At 38.2% G+C, this 20,045-nt stretch overlaps 2 protein-coding genes across 6 annotated transcripts in view; one reads left to right on the top strand and one right to left on the bottom strand.

Annotated features, from left to right (window-relative positions):
* Nucleotides 1–20,045, bottom strand: part of urb2 (URB2 ribosome biogenesis homolog) — a 246,717-nt gene that overhangs the window by 216,155 nt on the left and 10,517 nt on the right. The gene's annotated exons all lie outside the window — the stretch shown is intronic.
* Nucleotides 1–20,045, top strand: part of taf5l (TAF5-like RNA polymerase II, p300/CBP-associated factor (PCAF)-associated factor) — a 70,535-nt gene that overhangs the window by 42,367 nt on the left and 8,123 nt on the right. For all 5 annotated transcript variants that reach the window (XM_039748293.1, XM_039748289.1, XM_039748288.1 and 2 more), the window contains one exon: nt 3,320–4,062. In XM_039748293.1, coding sequence (XP_039604227.1) covers nt 3,320–4,062 — 743 coding nt within the window. The remainder of the gene's footprint in view (nt 1–3,319; nt 4,063–20,045) is intronic.

Below are 20,045 nucleotides of genomic sequence, written 5' to 3'. Positions count from 1 at the left end.
TTTTACACGCCGCATACAGCGATTCACATCCACGACAAATGTGATTCTTCTTAGATGGTGCTGTCGCATCCACCCACGCTCTCGAAGCATACACACTGCCTGTTCATGTGCCCGCTCGCAAGAGCAACCGACAGAGACCCGCCCACCAACTGTAAGACCATGAGAAACCCCTCGCAAACTGTTCTACACGCCGCATACAGCGATTCACCTCTGCGACATGATTTTTCCTAGATGGTCCTGTCGCGTCCACCCTCGCACTCGAAGCATACACACTGCCTGTTCATGTGCCCAGTCGCAAGAGCAACTGACAGAGACCCGCCCACCAACTGTAAGACCATGGGAAACCCCTCGGAAACTGTTTTACATGCTGCATACAGCGATTCACATCCGTGACAAACATGTCTGTTCTTAGATAGTCCTGCCACGTCTACCCTGGTTCTCGAAGCATACACACCACCTGGTCATGTGCACGCTCGCAAGAGAAACTCACGGAGACCCGCCCACCAGCTGCCTGTGTGTTTGCGCGGCTTTCTCTCGCGCTGCCTCTGTGTGAACCGGTCAGGCACAGAGAAGGTCAGCTGCTGAGAGCGCGTCTCGACTGTTGCAGGGCCTGCATTGGTGAAGCAGGTGATACGGTAATGAAATGGAGGCACAGGGCTTATTGGTTTTTAAAGACTGCTTCCTTCATTGTGTTTTAACCTCAGTTTTAAAGGATTGTTTTAAGGATCCCATGGGATACCCCTCGCAAACTATTTTACACGCTGCATATAGCGATTCACCTCCGCGAGAAACATGCCTCTATGACCAGTCAACGTGGCTCAGAGGTGCATGTGGACGTTACGATAGACGAACATAAATGACGTTGTTTTTCCTGTGTCATCGCGTCCGAGTTGGTGGGCATGGTTCTGTGAGTTGTCGTCGTATCCAATGGTCTTAGAGTTGGTGGGCGTGTCTCCTTCCTGCGTGCGCCATGGGCGTCTCACTTGTCGGCGGCTTAGTGAATCCACGCCCCTTCCGGCGTGTTTTCCATGGTTGTCTTGCCTTAGTGAATTATAGATATAGATATATAGAGAGAGAGAGATTACTGATTTTAACCTTGTTACTAAAATAATTTTAAATATCAAAACTAGAGCCATTTCAGTGTCCGCAATGTCCATTTTAGCTACCTTAGCCAGCACTTGCCACCTACATGTTTTTTTTTTTGGCTGCTGACTTGACACAGAAAACCTGAAACAATACAGTGTAATGGAAAACAAATTATTAAGATCATCTATATTACCTTTTTGAAGTAAAGGGGTAAGAGAAAGCAAGTTTAGTACTAAATGTTATTCCTTAGCAGCCTGCTCCTACCCATAGAACCCAGCTGTGGTATCCTGCACTGTGAAGTATAAAGTTGAGTCTTAAATACCCATCTATCAGGTAACAAGTAATAACTGTGTTTAATGTGTTTGAGCAGCCATGAGTGATTTTTCTCAGTGTGTCTTACATGCATTATAGATACAAAGAGGCTGTGCAAATTCTGCCCTATTTTGCTGTTTTTGATTGATTCCTGTTTTGGTGAAGGGTTGTGATTTCAGGCTGCAGTTTTCACCTATCTTTTAAGCAGCTGTGCATAAGTCATCATAAGCATTTCATATGTAATAATAATAAATAAAAAAAAACGGCACAGACAATACAAACTCATTTGTTGCACCCAGACATTTTAGCCTGCATTTTGAGTGTATAGTTACTTTTAATAATGGATATTGAAATCTTAATTTTTGTGTACAAAGTGCAGATGGATTGGCAGAACTCTTGAGAAACATCCAATACTTGTGGAAAGTCAGAAGTTTGATCCACTGTTCCAAAGTTAGGACATAATCTAAATATGCATTGTTCTTTGTCCTAATCCAAGGTTCAGATACTGGATAGTCTCCCTACCAGCATCTTACCATATATTTTCACTAGGAAGCTGAAAAGTATAGGTCAGGTCAGACTGGGGAGCAGCTCCTCCCCAGGCAGACATGCGGTCCAGTCCTGCTCTCCAGAATGACCATCTATCTACTCCAGCCAGATGTTATGTGGGTGTCTCCTTGGCCTGGTCCAGCTGCTCAGGTCCTCAACAGTGAGGATGCTGCAGAATCATGCCATACGGTCATAGTGGCATAATTCATGCTCCCGCACAATGCAGGCACTGTGCCTCATTTGGGACTCCATTATCAACCACTCATTTGACTCAGTCAAACCAGCAGTATCCATGGATTCTCTGAAGAGACACAGTACTGACAAAGTCCATGTCTCGCAACCATATAGCAAAACAGGAAGAACCAGGACTCTAAAGACTTGGACCTTCATCCATTTGCAGAGATATAAGGAGCGACCTCAAGACTTCCCATGCTCTCTCAATCCATCTACTGACTTCATAGGAAGACTCCCCAGAGACATGAATGTTGCTGCAGAGGTAAGTAAACCTCTCGACACGGTTGACACTCTCTCCGCAAACAGACACACTGCTGATGGGTATGCCCAAGAGGTCATTAAACTCCTATTTCGTGGATTTTTTCCAGGACACTCACAAGCCCAGACACTCGGACCACTCACTTGGTCTCTTGAGAGCTCCTATAAGATTCTCCATTGCAAGCATTGAACAGGGTAGCAACAAGAACACACCCCTGAAAAACCCCAGAATCAACGGGGGAAAAATAGCAAACGGTCGGCTTCCACCCTCCACAGCACTCACAGTATCAATGTATAGGCCGGCCATGATATCCAGCAGCTTCGGGTGGATCCCGCAAAGTCTCGGGGTGTCTCACAGGGCAGCTCAATCAACTGAGTCAAACACTTTACAAAAATCAACAGGCTATAAAGAAACTCTACTGATTTATTGGTTTTTGTGCTTGATGAGAACCCTCAGTGCCAGGATGTGGTTGATGTCTTTGGTGTAAAACCAGACTGCTCCAGTCACTTTGAGTAATCACAGATCCTGTTGAGGATGACTCTAGCAAGGACCTCGCCCAGCACCGAGAGCAGTGTTATTCCCCTCTGTAGTTGCCATATTCCAGGCAATCGCCTATCTCTTTCTAGACAGGGATGATAAGTCCCATTTTCCAGTCAGTTGGTATGATGCCCGTCTCCCAAATGGTAGCAAAATTGCTTTTAATCCCAGGAGGACAGCTTTACCATCAGCCTGGAGAAGGACCAAAATAAAAAAAACAGCCAATGAGATGCATGAGTTTCTAATTAAGATTATACAAGAACTAAAAATATTTCAATCTGCACATATTTTTTCTAAGTTTTCAATTTTTATAACTATGCTAATAGCATCAATCTTCTTTTACAGATGCAGACATACAGTGGAGTCAAGAAGTGATGTCAGTGCTTTATCCTATGTTTGTCTATCTCCATCTGGATATGGTGCACTGTGGCCTTAAAAGTGCTGTAGACAGCTTTTATAGCCGATATCATGGAATGTTTCTAAGTGATGTAGATCAGAAAGACATCGTTGACCAGCTAAGAACAACATTAACAGTCCAGGATATTTCAGCTAACCCTAAACTTCGTGCTTTTCTGGATAACAAATATACCATTCATCTCTCAGATAAAGCCTACAATTATCTTCTTCGCTACCTCCAGAGTGACAATAATATTGCACTTTGCAAAATTCTAGCTTCTTGCATACAGCTAGAGGTGACAGCTTCTCAAAGAATTGATTATCAACTATATGGTTGCAGCACTGTTGGTGCAATAGGGTCCTCAAGAACTGAAAGCAGCAGCAATATAGACACGGGCAATATGACTGCAAGCATTCTACAGAATGAGGCTGCCCTTGATTCATTGCAAGAATGCATTAAACGTGTAAAGGATGGGCCGCCATCCCTCACAACAATCTGTTTTTATGCATTTCATAATACTGACCAACTGCTCAACACTGCTGAAGTTTCGGCCAACAGTAAACTACTTGCAGCCGGCTTTGATAGCTCATGTGTCAAATTGTGGAGTTTACAGGCAAGAAAGCTCAAGGCTGAACCCCATCAAGTGGATGTGTCCAGAATTCATTTAGCCTGTGACATTCTTGATGATGAGGTAAATATCAAAAGCTGCATGCATTATGTTTATTTTTTTTTCCTTTGAATCAGCTTTATTAATTATATTTCTTTTGAATTTAGTGTGTGTCTAGTAAAATATTGTAATTCTATGGTTATTTGCTATATTCATTTTTTATATGTCGACCTCGGGTAAATATTGTCAGTTGTTAAATACACTCACAGACACCATCATGATACTGTAAGAGACAGGAATAGAGAGAGGACGTGGCTACAGTATAGGAGAAATTTTCCTACTCCTAACGGCCATTGTGTGCTCAGATAATGGAAGTATGGCAGACCTGAATGTCTCTGTTTCACCATATAAAATGAAATTATGTAACCACCACACCATGCAAATTTTTAATTGTGCACCCTTTTTCATCTTTGTTTTGTAATCAGTTTATGTAAAGTTCAGTTTGTCTAATTCATGATTCAGCTCCTTAGGTACAATGGGACTGTAGATATGGTGAAGTATTTAGATATGATTTCTAGAATCTTGGAGCAGGCTAGTAGGAAGTTTGTTTCAGATTCCAGTTCCTCTTTCTCTCTTAAATTATTCTGACATGGTCGTCTCTTCTTCTGGTCTCTTATTGTGGTGAAAACGTTTGTCGATCAGGTTGTTGTCATTGAAAATGAATTTTTTCCAAGTTTGCCTTTCTGATTTACCATGGTACTGCCAATATATATTTATTTTTTTAAAGTCTAGTATCATTACAGTTTGCTGTGTTTTTGTTTTCAGTGGTCCTGTAATATGTCCACAGTATTTACTGGGTCAGTTTCGTTTTTCTTTTAATATTTGTATCTATACTAATAAAAAAAGCCCTCACTAACTGACTGACACTCACTCACTCACTCACTAATCACTAATTCTCCAACTTCCCGTGTAGGTAGAAGGCTGAAATTTGGCAGGCTCATTCCTTACAGCTAACTTACAAAAGTTAGCCAGGTTTCATTTCGAAAATCTACGCGTAACGGTCATAACTGGAACCTACTTATGTACATATATACCGGCCATAGCCTGCAGCTCGGTTGCCGTGTGAGGCGGAGTTGCGTCCCTCATTGTCATGCCTCCCACGTAATTGAGTGCCTGCAATAAGGCCGTCCGTCAGCGGCAATCCAATAGAAACTACTGCTAAATATTTGCGGGTGAAGGACTGTGCTTACGCAGACGAAGATGAGATGATCAGGGTGGTGTTTAGCACAAACTCGGTAAAACTCCAAGAGAAACTTTTAAGTGCCGGGGTCTTAGCTAACATTAAATAAAGCTGTGGACATCGCACGAGATAGCACAAGCACAGCTGAGAACCTTCGATGCATGTAGTCCAAGCGGCTCACGTGAACTGACTGTGAATGCAGTACTCCGAGAACAAGGAAGAGCTCCAAATAGCACTGAACTAAAAACACATTACACAATTGAGAAGGCAGCAAAAGAATATGAAGCGAGTGACGCATACAAGCATATTCATAACTGCAGCTACTGCGGAAAAAAAGCCCACAGTGGAAAAAGTCAATGTCCAGCTAAAGGAAGACTGTTAAAAAAATAAAAAAACCCATGCATGCAGTGTGTGATGTCTCAAACAAAAAGGAAGACGAGCAGTTTATTGATGCAGTAAGAAAGGAATCGATAAATAAAACCTGTTATCTTTACAACGGTTGACAAACACGGAATGTAACTTGAACACAACACATCCTCCAAATACGAACCTGATTGAAAGAAATAGTGATTATCAAATCATCCTGCAAGGCTTTCTCTGCTGGCCCAAAAAAATATCTGAATCACACACTGATGTTAATTATATTTTGTCCATGAATACTTATTAAATAATTCCAAATAGTCTGTCAGCTTCCTTTCATTGCTTTTCCGATGGTTGTGCTGCTTCCAGACATGTATTTTCGTATTAAAGCATTTAACCAATCACATTTCAGCCATCATTTGCTGCCAGTCAAAGTCAAAGAGGCCTTCACAATCCGTTCTGTAGGCCCTCTAACACAAAATAAATGTCAATTTAAACTGTTGCTTCAACCAATCAGATTTTGAGTTGGCATCAATAGGGCCCTCTAGCAGGCGTACGGCAACATCGCCGTATTCAGACCCATTGATTGGATAGAAGCCGATATGAGGAACTCTACAAGGCCACTGAACGCACCGCAGGCGCTCCGAGCACACAGAGGTCAAGCGCAAGATCCTCACGCACACTACTGCCAACTCCATGGCAGGATTCTGAACAATATTATTTGCCAGACACAGACCAGATTTCAAGACCAAGAAAAACTGATGTTTGTCACGCTCCTCGACCCCCAGAAGTTTCGGGAATACAAGAAAAATTTCCTGCATGCAGCCTTGTACAATTTAACACAGAGCCACGGAGCACTTTTTGATCTGTCTCAGCTAAAAACAGAACTGACTGTAATGTATGCCATGGATGATTTTGCAGGAAAATCTCCCACTGATCTCCTTGACTTCCTTCATCAGAAAAATCTGAATGAGAGCATGGGGCAGTTGTACACATTGGTATGTTTGGCAATGACCATTCCTGTGTCCACTGCTTCTGTTAGCGGACATTTTCAGCCCTAAAGCGAATTAAAACTTATGCCAGAAATACGACAGGGCCGGTTTGACTTTCAGCATTAGCTTTGATGGCGATAGAAAGGGAATTTTCCTACATAATATTGCAAGTTTGAGTTATTATTGATGTGTTTTATGTGTGTCGTGACTGTAGCTGCAGTAAAAAGGAACTTGGTCACCCCTGGTTTGTCTGTTCAATAAAGGCATTTATTGTGGCTACAGGAGTTAGCTATCTGCAATGCAACAGCTCTTTATACTGTATTTCTGAATATTAAAATGGTTTTTATAACCATAAATTAGTTTTTATGGGGCAGGTTGATTCAGACGCAGCACTACTGAAGGCCTAGGTGTGAAATGCACGGTCCACCATATTATATGTATGTATCTGTGTATATGTATATGTGTGTGTGTGTGTGTGTATACATACATACATACATACATACATACATACATACATACATACATACATACATACATACATACATACATACATACATACAAACAGGATTCCAAAAAAGTTGGGACACTATACAACTCGTGAATAAAAAATGAATGCAATGATGTGTAGGTGCCAACTTCTAATATTTTATTCAGAATAGAACATAAATCACGGAACAAAAGTTTAAACTGAGAAAATGTATCATTTTAAGGGAAAAATATGTTGATTCAGAATTTCAAGGCCATTTTCACCACTGTGTGACATCTCCCCTTCTTACAACACTCAACAGACGTCTGGGGACCGAGGAGACCAGTTTCTCAAGTTTAGAAATAGGAATGCTCTCCCATTCTTGTCTAATACAGGCCTCTAACTGTTCAATCGTCTTGGGCCTTCTTTGTCGCACCTTCCTCTTTATGATGCACCAAATGTTCTCTATAGGTGAAAGATCTGGACTGCAGACTGGCCATTTCAGTACCGGATCCTTCTCCTACGCAGCCATGATGTTGTGATTGATGCAGAATGTGGTCTGGCATTATCTTGTTGAAAAATGCAGGGTCTTCCCTGAAAGAGATGACGTCTGGATGGGAGCATATGTTGTTCTAGAACCTGAATATATTTTTCTGCATTGATGGTGCCTTTCCAGACATGCAAGCTGCCCATGCCACACGCACTCATGCAACCCCATACCATCAGAGATGCAGGCTTCTGAACTGAGCGTTGATAACAACTTGGGTTGTCCTTGTCCTCTTTGGTCCGGATGACATGGCGTCCCAGATTTCCAAAAAGAACTTTGAATCGTGACTCGTCTGACCACAGAACAGTCTTCCATTTTGCCACACTCTATTTTAAATGATCCCTGGCCCAGTGAAAATGCCTGAGCTTGTGGATCTTGCTTAGAAATGGCTTCTTCTTTGCACTGTAGAGTTTCAGCTGGCAACGGCGGATGGCACGGTGGATTGTGTTCACTGACAATGGTTTCTGGAAGTATTCCTGAGCCCATTCTGTGATTTCCTTTACAGTAGCATTCCTGTTTGTGGTGCAGTGTCGTTTAAGGGCCGGAGATCACGGGCATCCAGTATGGTTTTACGGCCTTGACCCTTACGCACAGAGATTGTTCCAGATTCTCTGAATCTTCGGATGATGTTATGCACAGTTGATGATGATAGATGCAAAGTCTTTGCAATTTTTCGCTGGGTAACACCTTTCTGATATTGCTCCACTATCTTTCTGCGCAACATTGTGGGAATTGGTGATCCTCTACCCATCTTGGCTTCTGAGAGACACTGCCACTCTGAGAAGCTCTTTTTATACCCAATCATGTTGCCAATTGACCTAATTAGTGTTTATTGGTCTTCCAGCTCTTCGTTATGCTCAAATTTACTTTTTCCAGCCTCTTATTGCTACTTGTCCCAACTTTTTGGGATTTGTTGACACCGTGAAATTTTGAATCAACATATTTTTCCTTTAAAATGATACATTTACTCGGATTAAACGTTTGATCTGTCATCTACGTTCTATTACAAATAAAATATTGACATTTGCCATCTCCACATCATTGCATTCAGTTTTTATTCACAATTTGTTTAGTGTCCCAACTTTTTTGGAATCTGGTTTGTGTGTGTGTGTGTGTGTGTGTGTGTGTATATATATATATATATATATATATATATATATATATATATATATATATATATATATATATATATATATATATATATATATATATATATATATATATATATATATATATATATATATATATATATATATATATATATATATATATATATATATATATATACATACATATACAGTCATGTGAAAACATTAGGACACCCTTTGAAAGCATGTGGTTTTTGTAACATTTTTAATAAATGGTTATTTCATCTCCGTTTCAACAATACAGAGAGATTAAAGTAATCCAACTAAACAAAGAAAACTGAAGAAAAGTCTTTTCAAGATCTTCTGTAAATGTCATTCTACAAAAATGCCTATTCTAACTGAGGAAAAGATAGGACACCCTTGCCCCTAATAGCGAGTGTTACCTCCTTTGGCTGAAATAACTGCAGTGAGACGGTTCTTGTAGCCATCTACCAGTCTTCGACATCGGTCTGAGGAAATTTTACCCCACTCCTCAATGCAGAACTTTTTCAGCTGTGAGATGTTTGAGGGTTTCTTGCACGTACAGCCCTTTTCAAGTCACCCACAGCATCTCAATGGGATTCAAATCTGGACTTTGACTTGGCCATTCCAGGACTCTCCATTTCTTCTTTTCAGCCAATCTTTGGTTGATTTACTAGTATGTTTTGGGTCATTGTCATGTTGCATGGTCCAGTTCCGCTTCAGCTTTAATTTTCTAACTGATGGTCTCACATGTTCTTCAAGCACCTTCTGATACACAGTAGAATTCATCGTGGATTCTATGATGGTGAGCTGACCAGGTCCTGCTGCAGCAAAGCAGCCCCAAACCATGACACTTCCACCTCCATGCTTCACAGTTGGTATGAGGTTCTTTTCTTGGAATGCTGTGTTTGGTTTACGCCAAACATGTCCTCTGCTGTTGTGTCCAAATAATTCAATTTTGGACTCATCTGTCCAAAGAACATTATTCCAGAAGTCCTGGTCTTTGTCAACTTTATCTCTGGCAAATGTCAGTCTGGCCTCGATGTTTCTCTTGGAAAGCAAAGGTTTCCTCCTTGCACACCTCCCATGCAAGTTAAACTTGTACAGTCTCTTTCTGATTGTAGAGGCATGTACTTCTACATCAACAGTAGCCAGAGCCTGCTGTAGTTCTCGAGATGACACTTTAGGGTTTTGGAGACCTCTTTTAGCATCTTGCGGTCTGCTCTTGGGGTGAACTTGCTGGGGCGACCAGTCCTGGGCATGTTGGCAGTTGTTTTGAAAGCCCTCCACTTGTAGACTATCTTCCGGACAGTGGAATGGCTGATTTCAAAATCTTTTGAGATCTTTTAAATCCCTTCCCAGACTCATAGGCTGCTACAATCTTTTTCTGAAGTCCTCTGACAGCTCTTTTGTTCTCACCATGGTGCTCACTCTCACTTCAACAGTCAGGAGCACACCAAACTAAATGTCTGAGGTTTAAATAGGGCAAGCCTCATTCAACATGCAGAGTAACGATCTACTAATTATGTGCACCTGGTGTGATATACCTGTGTGAGATCTGAGCCAATTTAAGAGGGAATACATGTGAGGGTGTCCTATCTTTTCCTCAGTTAGAATAGGCATTTTTGTAGAATGACATTTACAGAAGATCTTGAAAAGACTTTTCTTCAGTTTTCTTTGTTTAGTTGGATTACTTTAATCTCTCTGTATTGTTGAAACGGAGATGAAATAACCATTTATTAAAAATGTTACAAAAACCACATGCTTTCAAAGGGTGTCCTAATGTTTTCACATGACTGTATATATATATATATATATATATATATATATATATATATATATATATATATATATATATATATATATATATATATATATATATATATATATATATATATATATATATATATATATATATATATATATATATATATATATATATATATATATATATATATATATATATATATATATATATATATATATATATATATATATATATATATATATATATATATATATATATATATATATATATATATATATATATATATATATATATATGTATATATATATACATGTATGTGTGTGTATATGTATATATATATATATATATATATATACACACTTCTCAGTGCTTTCTAACTTTTTATTTTTGACTTCACCTAAATTACTGAAATCCCCATTGCGCTTAACCTGTGTACCATAATTCATGCACTGCCCCATTTGCCTAAATGATAATCTGAAAACAGTAGCAGTAATGATGTTTAGAGTTTAAAAAAAGGTACCGAAAAACAAATAGACCTAGACTTGCAGAGTATTTGTGTTTGTAAATATTTATTGATGTATGTTACAAATTGTCACAAAAGCAGACCACAGACATAAAAAGGTTTGGGGCAGCCATCCGTATATTGTGCCTTGGCTGCAAATGGGTTTTAAATTGATCGAGATGATCACGTTTGAGTCCACAACAGAACTGAATATAACAGGAAAAGATAACAGCTTTAAAGCTCGGGACCGGAAGTGATGTCATCAGTAGTGCCAGAACCGGAAGCAATGCCTTTTCTCCTGGAAGTGACGTCATCACTGGAGCTGGAACAGGAAGTGACCTCCTCACCAACGAGGGAAATAAAGTGACATCATCACTGGTGCCGGGACCTAGCAAGATTTCCCATGGATGGTCTGCAGAAGATTGATAAGGAGAGTTAGTGCAGCACGCCATACCCTGGTCAGGTGTGGTAGTATTATCTTTAAGGCCTTTCAGATGTTTCCCAGTCGCACATGTGTGACAACATATAAAGCACTCATTAACACAATGATCAAATGTCCGTATTTGGTAGCTGTCCTTTATTGAATGGAGAGTAATCTACAAGAAATTACCACTCAGTATCTGCCAGTTTAGATTAAACTAATCCCCAAATTTTGTAATTTGCAAGGCCCATCAGTTCTTACCTGCCACAGTTCAGCCAGGTAAACATACTGTAACTATAAACAAATATTCATTAACTTGCCCAGACAGCTCTACTAAATTATCAGGCACAGAACCTTATGACGTGCCCAGTGCTGCATTTAGTTGTGCTACTTAGGGCTCATTTATACTTCACGCTCAGAACGCGTACGCGTCCGCATCATGGCTGCCACGTGTTCCCAGCATTCATTTCACGCGTCATCTGAGCAGGTCCTCAGAAATGAACGCGACGCGTGCGCGAGTTGCAGTACCAGCAAAAGTCGGGCGCGAGTGTGCTAAAAGTTGGAACGTGATGTCCGAGTCTCTGTTTACTATCTACATGTGACAGCAAGCCTCTATGGAGATCCTTCGGGGATCGATGTCGCACTTTGTTGTTTGATGAATGGCTCAAATACAGCGCTATACGTTATGTAGCCGATGTGAAGTTGCAAAAAAAAAAATAGATGGCACAAAAGATGGTATGTGAGACTTTTAAAATGTATCATGTCATTTATATATGTCTTTTTTATTTTTTAATTTTTGCAACTTAACAGCAGCAACATAATGTATAGCATTACATTTGAGCCACTGAGAAAAAAATAAAGGACACAGTGAAAACGTGTATTTTGTGATTAGAGTGGAAATTTCGGCTTTAATCTCGAAATGTCCACTTTAACCTCGTAGTTTACCTGCTGTCAGGTCCAAGAAGCTCGAAGCGATTAAAAACTGGGATGACGTTTACGACCGTCTGCTTTAATGATAAAGTAAAGTAAAACAATAAAAAATAGATGGCACAAAAGATGGTATGTGAGACTTTTAAAATGTATCGTGTCATTACGATCGGGAATATGCGACGCTTAAATATCAAAGCACCACGAATGCATCTGTTTGTCGGCATTTTGCTTCAGCAGCGGAAAGCAGCATTAGATCGCCAAACAGAACAAATTAAATGTATGATATTCCAACGCTCTGCACATTTTAGAATCTTTAGATTTATACTTGATATCACTTTCATGATGAAATGCGTTAAAATGTGTATGTTACATTTTACATATAATTCCATTTAAATAATGAATACTGTTAATAATTACACACATGGGGGTGTCACGGTGGCGGAGCGTTATGTTGCTGGTATTTCCTGCTTGTATTCCACACTGTGCTCCGGTTTCCTTCCAAATATATGCAGATTTGGGGATTTGGTGCCGCTAAAATGATGCTAGTGTATGTGTGTGCTTGTATTCACCTTGCGATGAGCTGAGGCCTCGTCAAGGGACTGTTTCTCACTTGTGCCCAATGCTTCCTGGAATGGACACACACATCCATGGATTTATGGATTTAATCAATAAACATCCTTTTCAGAGATATTGCGGTAAGGTGTTATCAGAATTTAATAGGTGTTTTAGGCAATTCACAACACAGAGAAGCCGAACATGTTCTCACCGCGATAATATCTCGCACTGCCACCTGGTGGATTCCTCCAGATTTACGTAAAGTACGTGCGCAAGTATAAACACTACAACGCTTGCGTAGCAGGAGTGTCCGCTGCAGCATGCGTCGCGTGAAGTATAACTCCGGCCTTACTCTCCACCTTTGCTCCGATCATTCATCTCATCCAAAAAAACACTTAACTTTTTTCTCTGCTGCCCAGTATTTCAGTTTTTCCAGTCATGGAGGTAAAGCTATGGTGGCCTCTTGCAAACAAGATTCATGGTGAATGTTCCTCTAATTGGCTTGCTGTGTGTACTCAAACAAGCTTCAGGAGAATACTGGCACATAATGTAGTTTGTTACAACTTGGAGGTATACTGCAGTGTCTATTTGTTAAATTAATGTCCTTAGCATTACACCCAAGCATCACTTGGGCTTTTTTTTGGCTAAAAGTGTTGCTCTAGCATAAACGCATCTTGTGCAAGACACAAGGATTACTCGGGGTGTAAAGTGCCCACAATGCTAGTGCCAAGTGTTTCTTGGGCAACGGTATAGACATGTCTTGCGTATGCAACAAGCCTGGGAGTTACCCAGACAACAGTGTAGATGCGTCTTCTCCTATCCTCATAATGGCGTCTAAGAAACACCAAGGTGAATCTGTCTTCAGGCAGTGAAATTGAAATGGACAGTGAAACATAAAGTGATTCTGGTGAATTTGAAAGTGATGCTTACATCACTCACACATGTGCAGTATGCTGTTCATATTATTGTTAATATTATTATTTGTATCATACTTTTGTACAATTCTCACTTTGTAATTCTAGTGCTTTGCATGTTTTATAGTAGAAGAAGAGCTTTAATAAAAGTATTATTATTTTTCAGGCCAAAAAATTCCATGATTTTTACATGTCTTTTGAGAAAAAATGTTATGCTAAGAAGGTTAATGCTTTATAAAGGTAATAATATAGCCTATGTTGACTTAAATATGAATAATAAACTGCACTGACAACAAAATTGTTCTTCTGTTCTCTCATCTAATTATGTGAAGTAAGACTTTTTTGGGGATTAATGAATGGATAAATGAATCGGTGTACACGGGTGTGTGTTTAAGTGTAATCTCTTGAGAGATGTGTTCATTAATGAAATTAATTAATATGAAATATTTGTTTGTCATTTTTACATTTTTTGGCTTTTAAGTGCTTTACTAGTTTGATTTATAGATACTACGATGACTGAAAGAATGAGTACTTGTTTATTAGATTTAAATTTGCATATCTTCCAGACTCTCTCTTGTACCAAGACAAACATTAAACTCTCACAATCTCTCACAATAGCAGATTTCATTTCAGTTTTGAAAATACAAACTGGAAAACCTACTGCACTAAAACATGTACATTTTTATAAATGGGTTTGTAATATACTGTCATATGAAAAGTCTGGGAACCCCTCTCAGCCTGCATAATATCTTTTCTGTTGAAAGTAGAGTAAACTAACAGTGGTATGTCTTTCATTTCCTAGGAACATCTGAGTACTGGGGTGTTTTCCGAACAAAGATTTTTAGTGAAGCAGTATTTAGTATGAAATTAAATCAAATGTGAAAAACTGGCTGTGTAAAAATTTGGGTACCCTTGTAATTTTGCTGATTTGAATGCATGTAACTGCTCAATACTGATTACTTGCAACACCAAATTGGTTGGATTAGCTTGTTAAGCCTTAAACTTCATAGACAGGTGTGTCCAAACATGAGAAAGGGTATTTAAGGTGGTCAGTTGCAAGTTGTGCTTCCCTTTGACTCTCCTCTGAAGAGTGACAGCATGGTATTCTCAACAAATTCTCCAAAGATCTGAAAACAAAGATTGTTCAGTATCATGGTTTAGGGGAAGGCTACAAAAAGCTATCTCAGAGGTTTAAACTGTCAGTTTCAGCTGTAAGGAATGTAATCAGGAAATGGAAGGCCACAGGTACAGTTGCTGTTAAACCCAGGTCTGGCAGGCCAAGAAAAATGCAGGTGCAGGGTTCCCAAACTTTTTCATATGACTGTATGATTATATTATGTTTATTTGACAGTGTTGGTGAGTGGCACATTTTATGTAAAGCTCTTTTCTAACCTGCAACACTCTGAAAACCAAAAAGAATCCTATCAATTAACATTGATTATGGTCACTGCCTTTTTTTTTTTTTTGGTGGAATTTTTACAGCCGTGCTAAAGTTTTTGCCTGCCAGTACTTTGTACAAAAAAGTATAAATCCACTTTTCAATGAAAGGAAAACATAACCCAGTACACCTTTTAACTTGTTAGAAATATTTTATTGTGAAGTAAGAAAATAGATTAAAAAAAACATAACCTTAAAATGGAAAAAAACGTTTTCAGTGTACTTTTTTTATGCTAAAAATATTACAGTAATACACCGTACCTTTTTCCCTATTGCTGTCTTTGTTTTACAAAATTCATAATTCGCTATTTAGAGGAACTCCTAGCTGCCGAGAGCAGGACCAATTTCCAAGATGACTTAGTAGGAGCAGAGTGAAACAAATACTATGATATTGTCTTAACCTGGGCTTATTAAGTCGTAGTTAGCAAATGATTTAAAAATACATTAACCAGTCAAACAAAAAACTTTCTAGGCACATATCTCATTCAGTGTTCTGTTTTTTAGCCTTTTAAATTCTGCAAATGAGTAGTAATTGAACATTAAAAGTGGCGAACTATGTCATGGTTAAGTTTGTTGCCTTCAGAGCCAGCATGTGTTAACTAAATCTCAAAAAAAAAAAAAAAAAGACAATTGGAATATTAATGCCCAATGCTCCAGACTTGAACATTATATTCAGGCAACATAGTTGCTTGGAATTCCTCATGGGCCCTGTCCAAACTACTGTTTATCCCCATGTATTTTCAACTTCCGAAAACAGAGACTTCTGAAAATGCTCTCCAGAGCCTTCTACTTCTAAAAATGCTAGCCTGTGTTTCAGTGTGGACAAGTAGAAACACATTTTTTTGAAAATGCAGACTGTAATTGTTCTATGGTTTTTGTGCCTCTTAGGTGGCCATTCCCTGAATGGGCTGGTCACCCTTTATAGAAGAAAACCATATTCCAACATAGCAGGAATAGAAGAGCTGCTTTCCATGATGATTGTTGTGTTGCTTAGTGTATGCAGCTAAATCGTGGTTTGTAGTGTTATAATGCTACATATACACAAAAGGCAAGTAATTTAATTCATTGTTTGCTGCAGTTTTGTGATAATTTGACTTTAAGAAGGGTGGACAGCTATGGGCTGAAAAGGAAAAGAAATGTTTTTGGATTGCAGCTGTTGCAAAAATATTTTTTGTCAGTGTGGCTCCTGAGTAGGGTAAAGTTCATAACAGCTGTATTAGAACACTAGAACAAGTCATTCAGCCCAAAAAAGCTCACCACTAATATCCACTTAATTCTTCCAAAATAACATCAGGTCTAGTTTTGAAAGTCCCTAAAGTTCTACTGTCTACCACCCTACTTGGTAGCTTATTCCATGTACCTGTAGTTCTCTGTAGAGAAAAAAAAAACTTTCTGTTTGTGCGAAGTTTACACTTAACAGGTTTCCAGCTGTGTCCCTTTGTTCTTGATGAACTCATTTTAAAATAAGAATCTTGATCCACTGTATTAATTCAGTTCATAATTTTGAATACTTTAATCATGTCTGTTCTTAATATTCTTTTGTTAAGGTCTTGTGAGGGTTTGCTTTTACCCATCATGAGATGTTTTCCTTTAAGAAACTTCCAAATGTGTCTTCTTGATTAACTTATTTTAAAGAAACAGTCTTGATTCACTGTGGTAATTCAGTTCATACTTTTGAACATTTCAGTTATGTCTCATCTTAATATTCTTTTGCTTAAACTGAAAAGACTCAGCTCTTGTAATCTGTCCTCATAATTTATCCCCTGTAGCCCTGGAATCGACCTAGAGCGCTCTTTTTTTTCTAGTGGTGCACAGTACTCTAGGTGAGGCCTAACCAGTGCAATATAAAGCTTGAGCGTAACCTCCTTGGACTTGTACTCTACACATCATGCTATATAACCTAACATTGTGTTAGCCTTCTTAATAGCTTCTGAACACTGGCAGTTGATAGTGTTGAGTCCGCTATGAGTTCTAAATCCTTCTCATAAGGTGTACTTTCGATTTTCAGACATCCCATAGTATATTCAAACCTAACATTTATTTCCTATGTGTATTAGTTAACATTTACTTACATTAAATTACATCTCCAAAAATCTGTATGCTGTCCAAGTCCCTGTGTAATTTTTCATTAGATTCTAGATTATCTGCCAATCCACCTAGCTTTATATCATCTGCAAAACTTATTCTGCTTCTTACAAATAGTCCTATTCTGTCTGGCAGATGAGTGTCAGCTCCTAAATACTACACTGATAAGGTGTCATTTTGTTTTTGAGACCTCCCATTCTGTATTCAAGCCTATTATTCCTTCCTACGTGTAATACTTTACAATTATTTACATTAAGTTTCATCTGCCACAAATCTTCCCAAGCATGTATGTTGTCCAAGTCCCTCTGTAATTTAAAATTATGGAGAAAATAAGGTTGCTTTCAATGACTGTTCTATAAAAAGGAGCCAACACTGATTGGGACAGGTTAATGTTTTAATTTGGTGTACGTTGATCGAGAAAAAATAAGATGCTGAGCTTTTTTGATAAGAGAAATTGTGTTTGTATCCAATTATAGACAATGTTTGACAGTGGTGCAAAGAAATGTAAATGATACCACAGTGAGACTGTTTATAACTGGGTTGAAAGCAATGGGAAGTTGTCTCCTAAAATCTACAACCACCTCATCACTGTCCTTGATCAGGCCAATCAGGATAGTGCCATCAGCAAACCTAAGGAGTTTTACAGATGGGTCATTAGGGTGTGCAGTCATTGGTATAGACATAGAAAAAGAGAAAAGACAAAACACACCCCTGAGGGAACCCAGCTATATTGTCTGACTCTGTGAAAGTCAGAGTGCCAGAGATATACGTAGCATAGTCGAAGTTCATGGAGAAGCTCTAGTATGATTGTAAGGGTAAGACATATGGCCAAAGATGTCATTCTGGATATAATTCAGAATTATAACTGTTACAGTATAATCATGTGCATATGCTTTTTAGACTAAATCCATCTTAGTTGCTAAAGAACCTTGATGTTCTTAAAATACCTAGTGAGAACTGGATGGTCTTTTGGCCTTGAAACTTGTGCAGTTTTTGTTCACACACACATACATATATATATATAGAGAGAGAGATAGAGATATATATATATATATAGAGATAGAGATAGAGAGATATGTATATATATGTATGTGTATATAATATATATATATATATATTCTACTTTTCTACTAGTTAATATATCCACATTATATAAGCCCATATTTTTTTTTATACTTATTCATTGTTGTTCTTACCTAATTTAATTTGTTTTTGTGTATGAAAATGTGCTGTAGAAATTGTTGGGCCAATTTCATAGGTTAGCAATGGGTGTTTCTTTTCATAAGGACCATTTTAATTAACTGAAGTAATTCCAAAGTGTCTTTATTGTGCAAAATAATAAAAATAAACATATATTGAACATTCTTTTTAAGAAACCGAATATTTGAAAATATTTATACTGTACAAATATTCAAAGTGCTATTCTTCCCAATTCTTTTGGTTCAACATTGATCAAAAAATCAAAGCAAAATCAAGCAAGACTAGACTACCCTTCAAAATATATATTTTCAAACATGAAGAACGATTATATGAAGATAAACCAAAGAAAATGTACATCTGTCTTGACTGAATACTACATCAGCAGAGGTTATCGAAACAAGCCCTACGATCCAGCTACTAAAGAAATTTGTCATACTTGTCACATTACTGAAATTAAGCGATCTCCGAAGCATATTTTCTTTCTAAAGAAATCGATGTTTGTGCCATTTTTGTTTTTAAGACTAGGAGGCTTTTCCCCCTGCTCGCCAACCCCCATTTTTGTTTTTCCTGATACACACTTAAGATTTTTTTTTCTTTGAATTGTCGCTATTTCATTAGTTTCACTTTTTTATTTGAGAATTTCTGTAAAAACAATATTTTGAATCTTTTTAATGAGGTCAGTGAGACATGTGTTTAATGACTAAATGCATGTGAGGTAAACTCCGTTTTTGAAATTCTCTTGACTTAAACTTCAAAGCCTTACAATATTTACATACTTCTGACATGTCACCTACTGTATGTCCATATATTCGATCTCTATTCGCCTTTTTTTTTTATTTCACCAAGTAGTAATTTCTCTTTCTTTGCGCGGATGCGGTTTACTTTCTTTGTTTTGACACTGTCATTTTTTTCTGCTTTCATATTCTGTATCTTGCTGTGCATGTGTTTCTATGAGTCTTTTGAATTCCAGTTTTCATTCTCTCTCTAACCTGCTCTGCATGTGTTTGGCCCCTTGTTTTTTAACCTTTTTATGACGTTTTACTTTGTTTTCTACTGTCTTATTTCTAACCTCGCTTTATCCTGCGTTTGTTTCAATGACATCTGGTCCGTGGTGATTACTTTCCCTTTTTCGAGTAATAATTTTCGTTTGTTTGCGCTACTGCAGTCTCTTTTTTTATACTTTCTAATTTTTCTACTTTCAAATTCTTTAACTTTCTCTATATGTGTATCGCACCAACTTTTTTTTTTTGAGCCTTTTGAATTCCACTGCTTTCATAATCTCTAAACTGCTCTGCATGTGTATAGCGCCAACATCTGAATTGGACATGCTTTTTTTCAATTCCACTTATTTGGGCTGATAATTCCCTTATTTTCTGAATTTCCAACTAGATTATTCTTTTTCTTTTTTTTTTTTTTTTTTGCTCCTTTTTCTCTCCAATGCTTTTGAGTCTCTTTTCTCCATGCTGCTTTCTTCTTCGCTTAGTCGTCTATGTTTCATTTATAACATATTGTCCTCATATGGTTTATATGCGCCGACAGCC

This window comes from Polypterus senegalus, chromosome 3 (genome assembly GCF_016835505.1).
Source record: "Polypterus senegalus isolate Bchr_013 chromosome 3, ASM1683550v1, whole genome shotgun sequence".
Lineage (NCBI taxonomy): Eukaryota > Metazoa > Chordata > Cladistia > Polypteriformes > Polypteridae > Polypterus > Polypterus senegalus.
The sequence above is the reverse complement of the archived record's forward strand: the minus strand, read 5'-3'. Positions and strand labels throughout refer to the sequence as shown.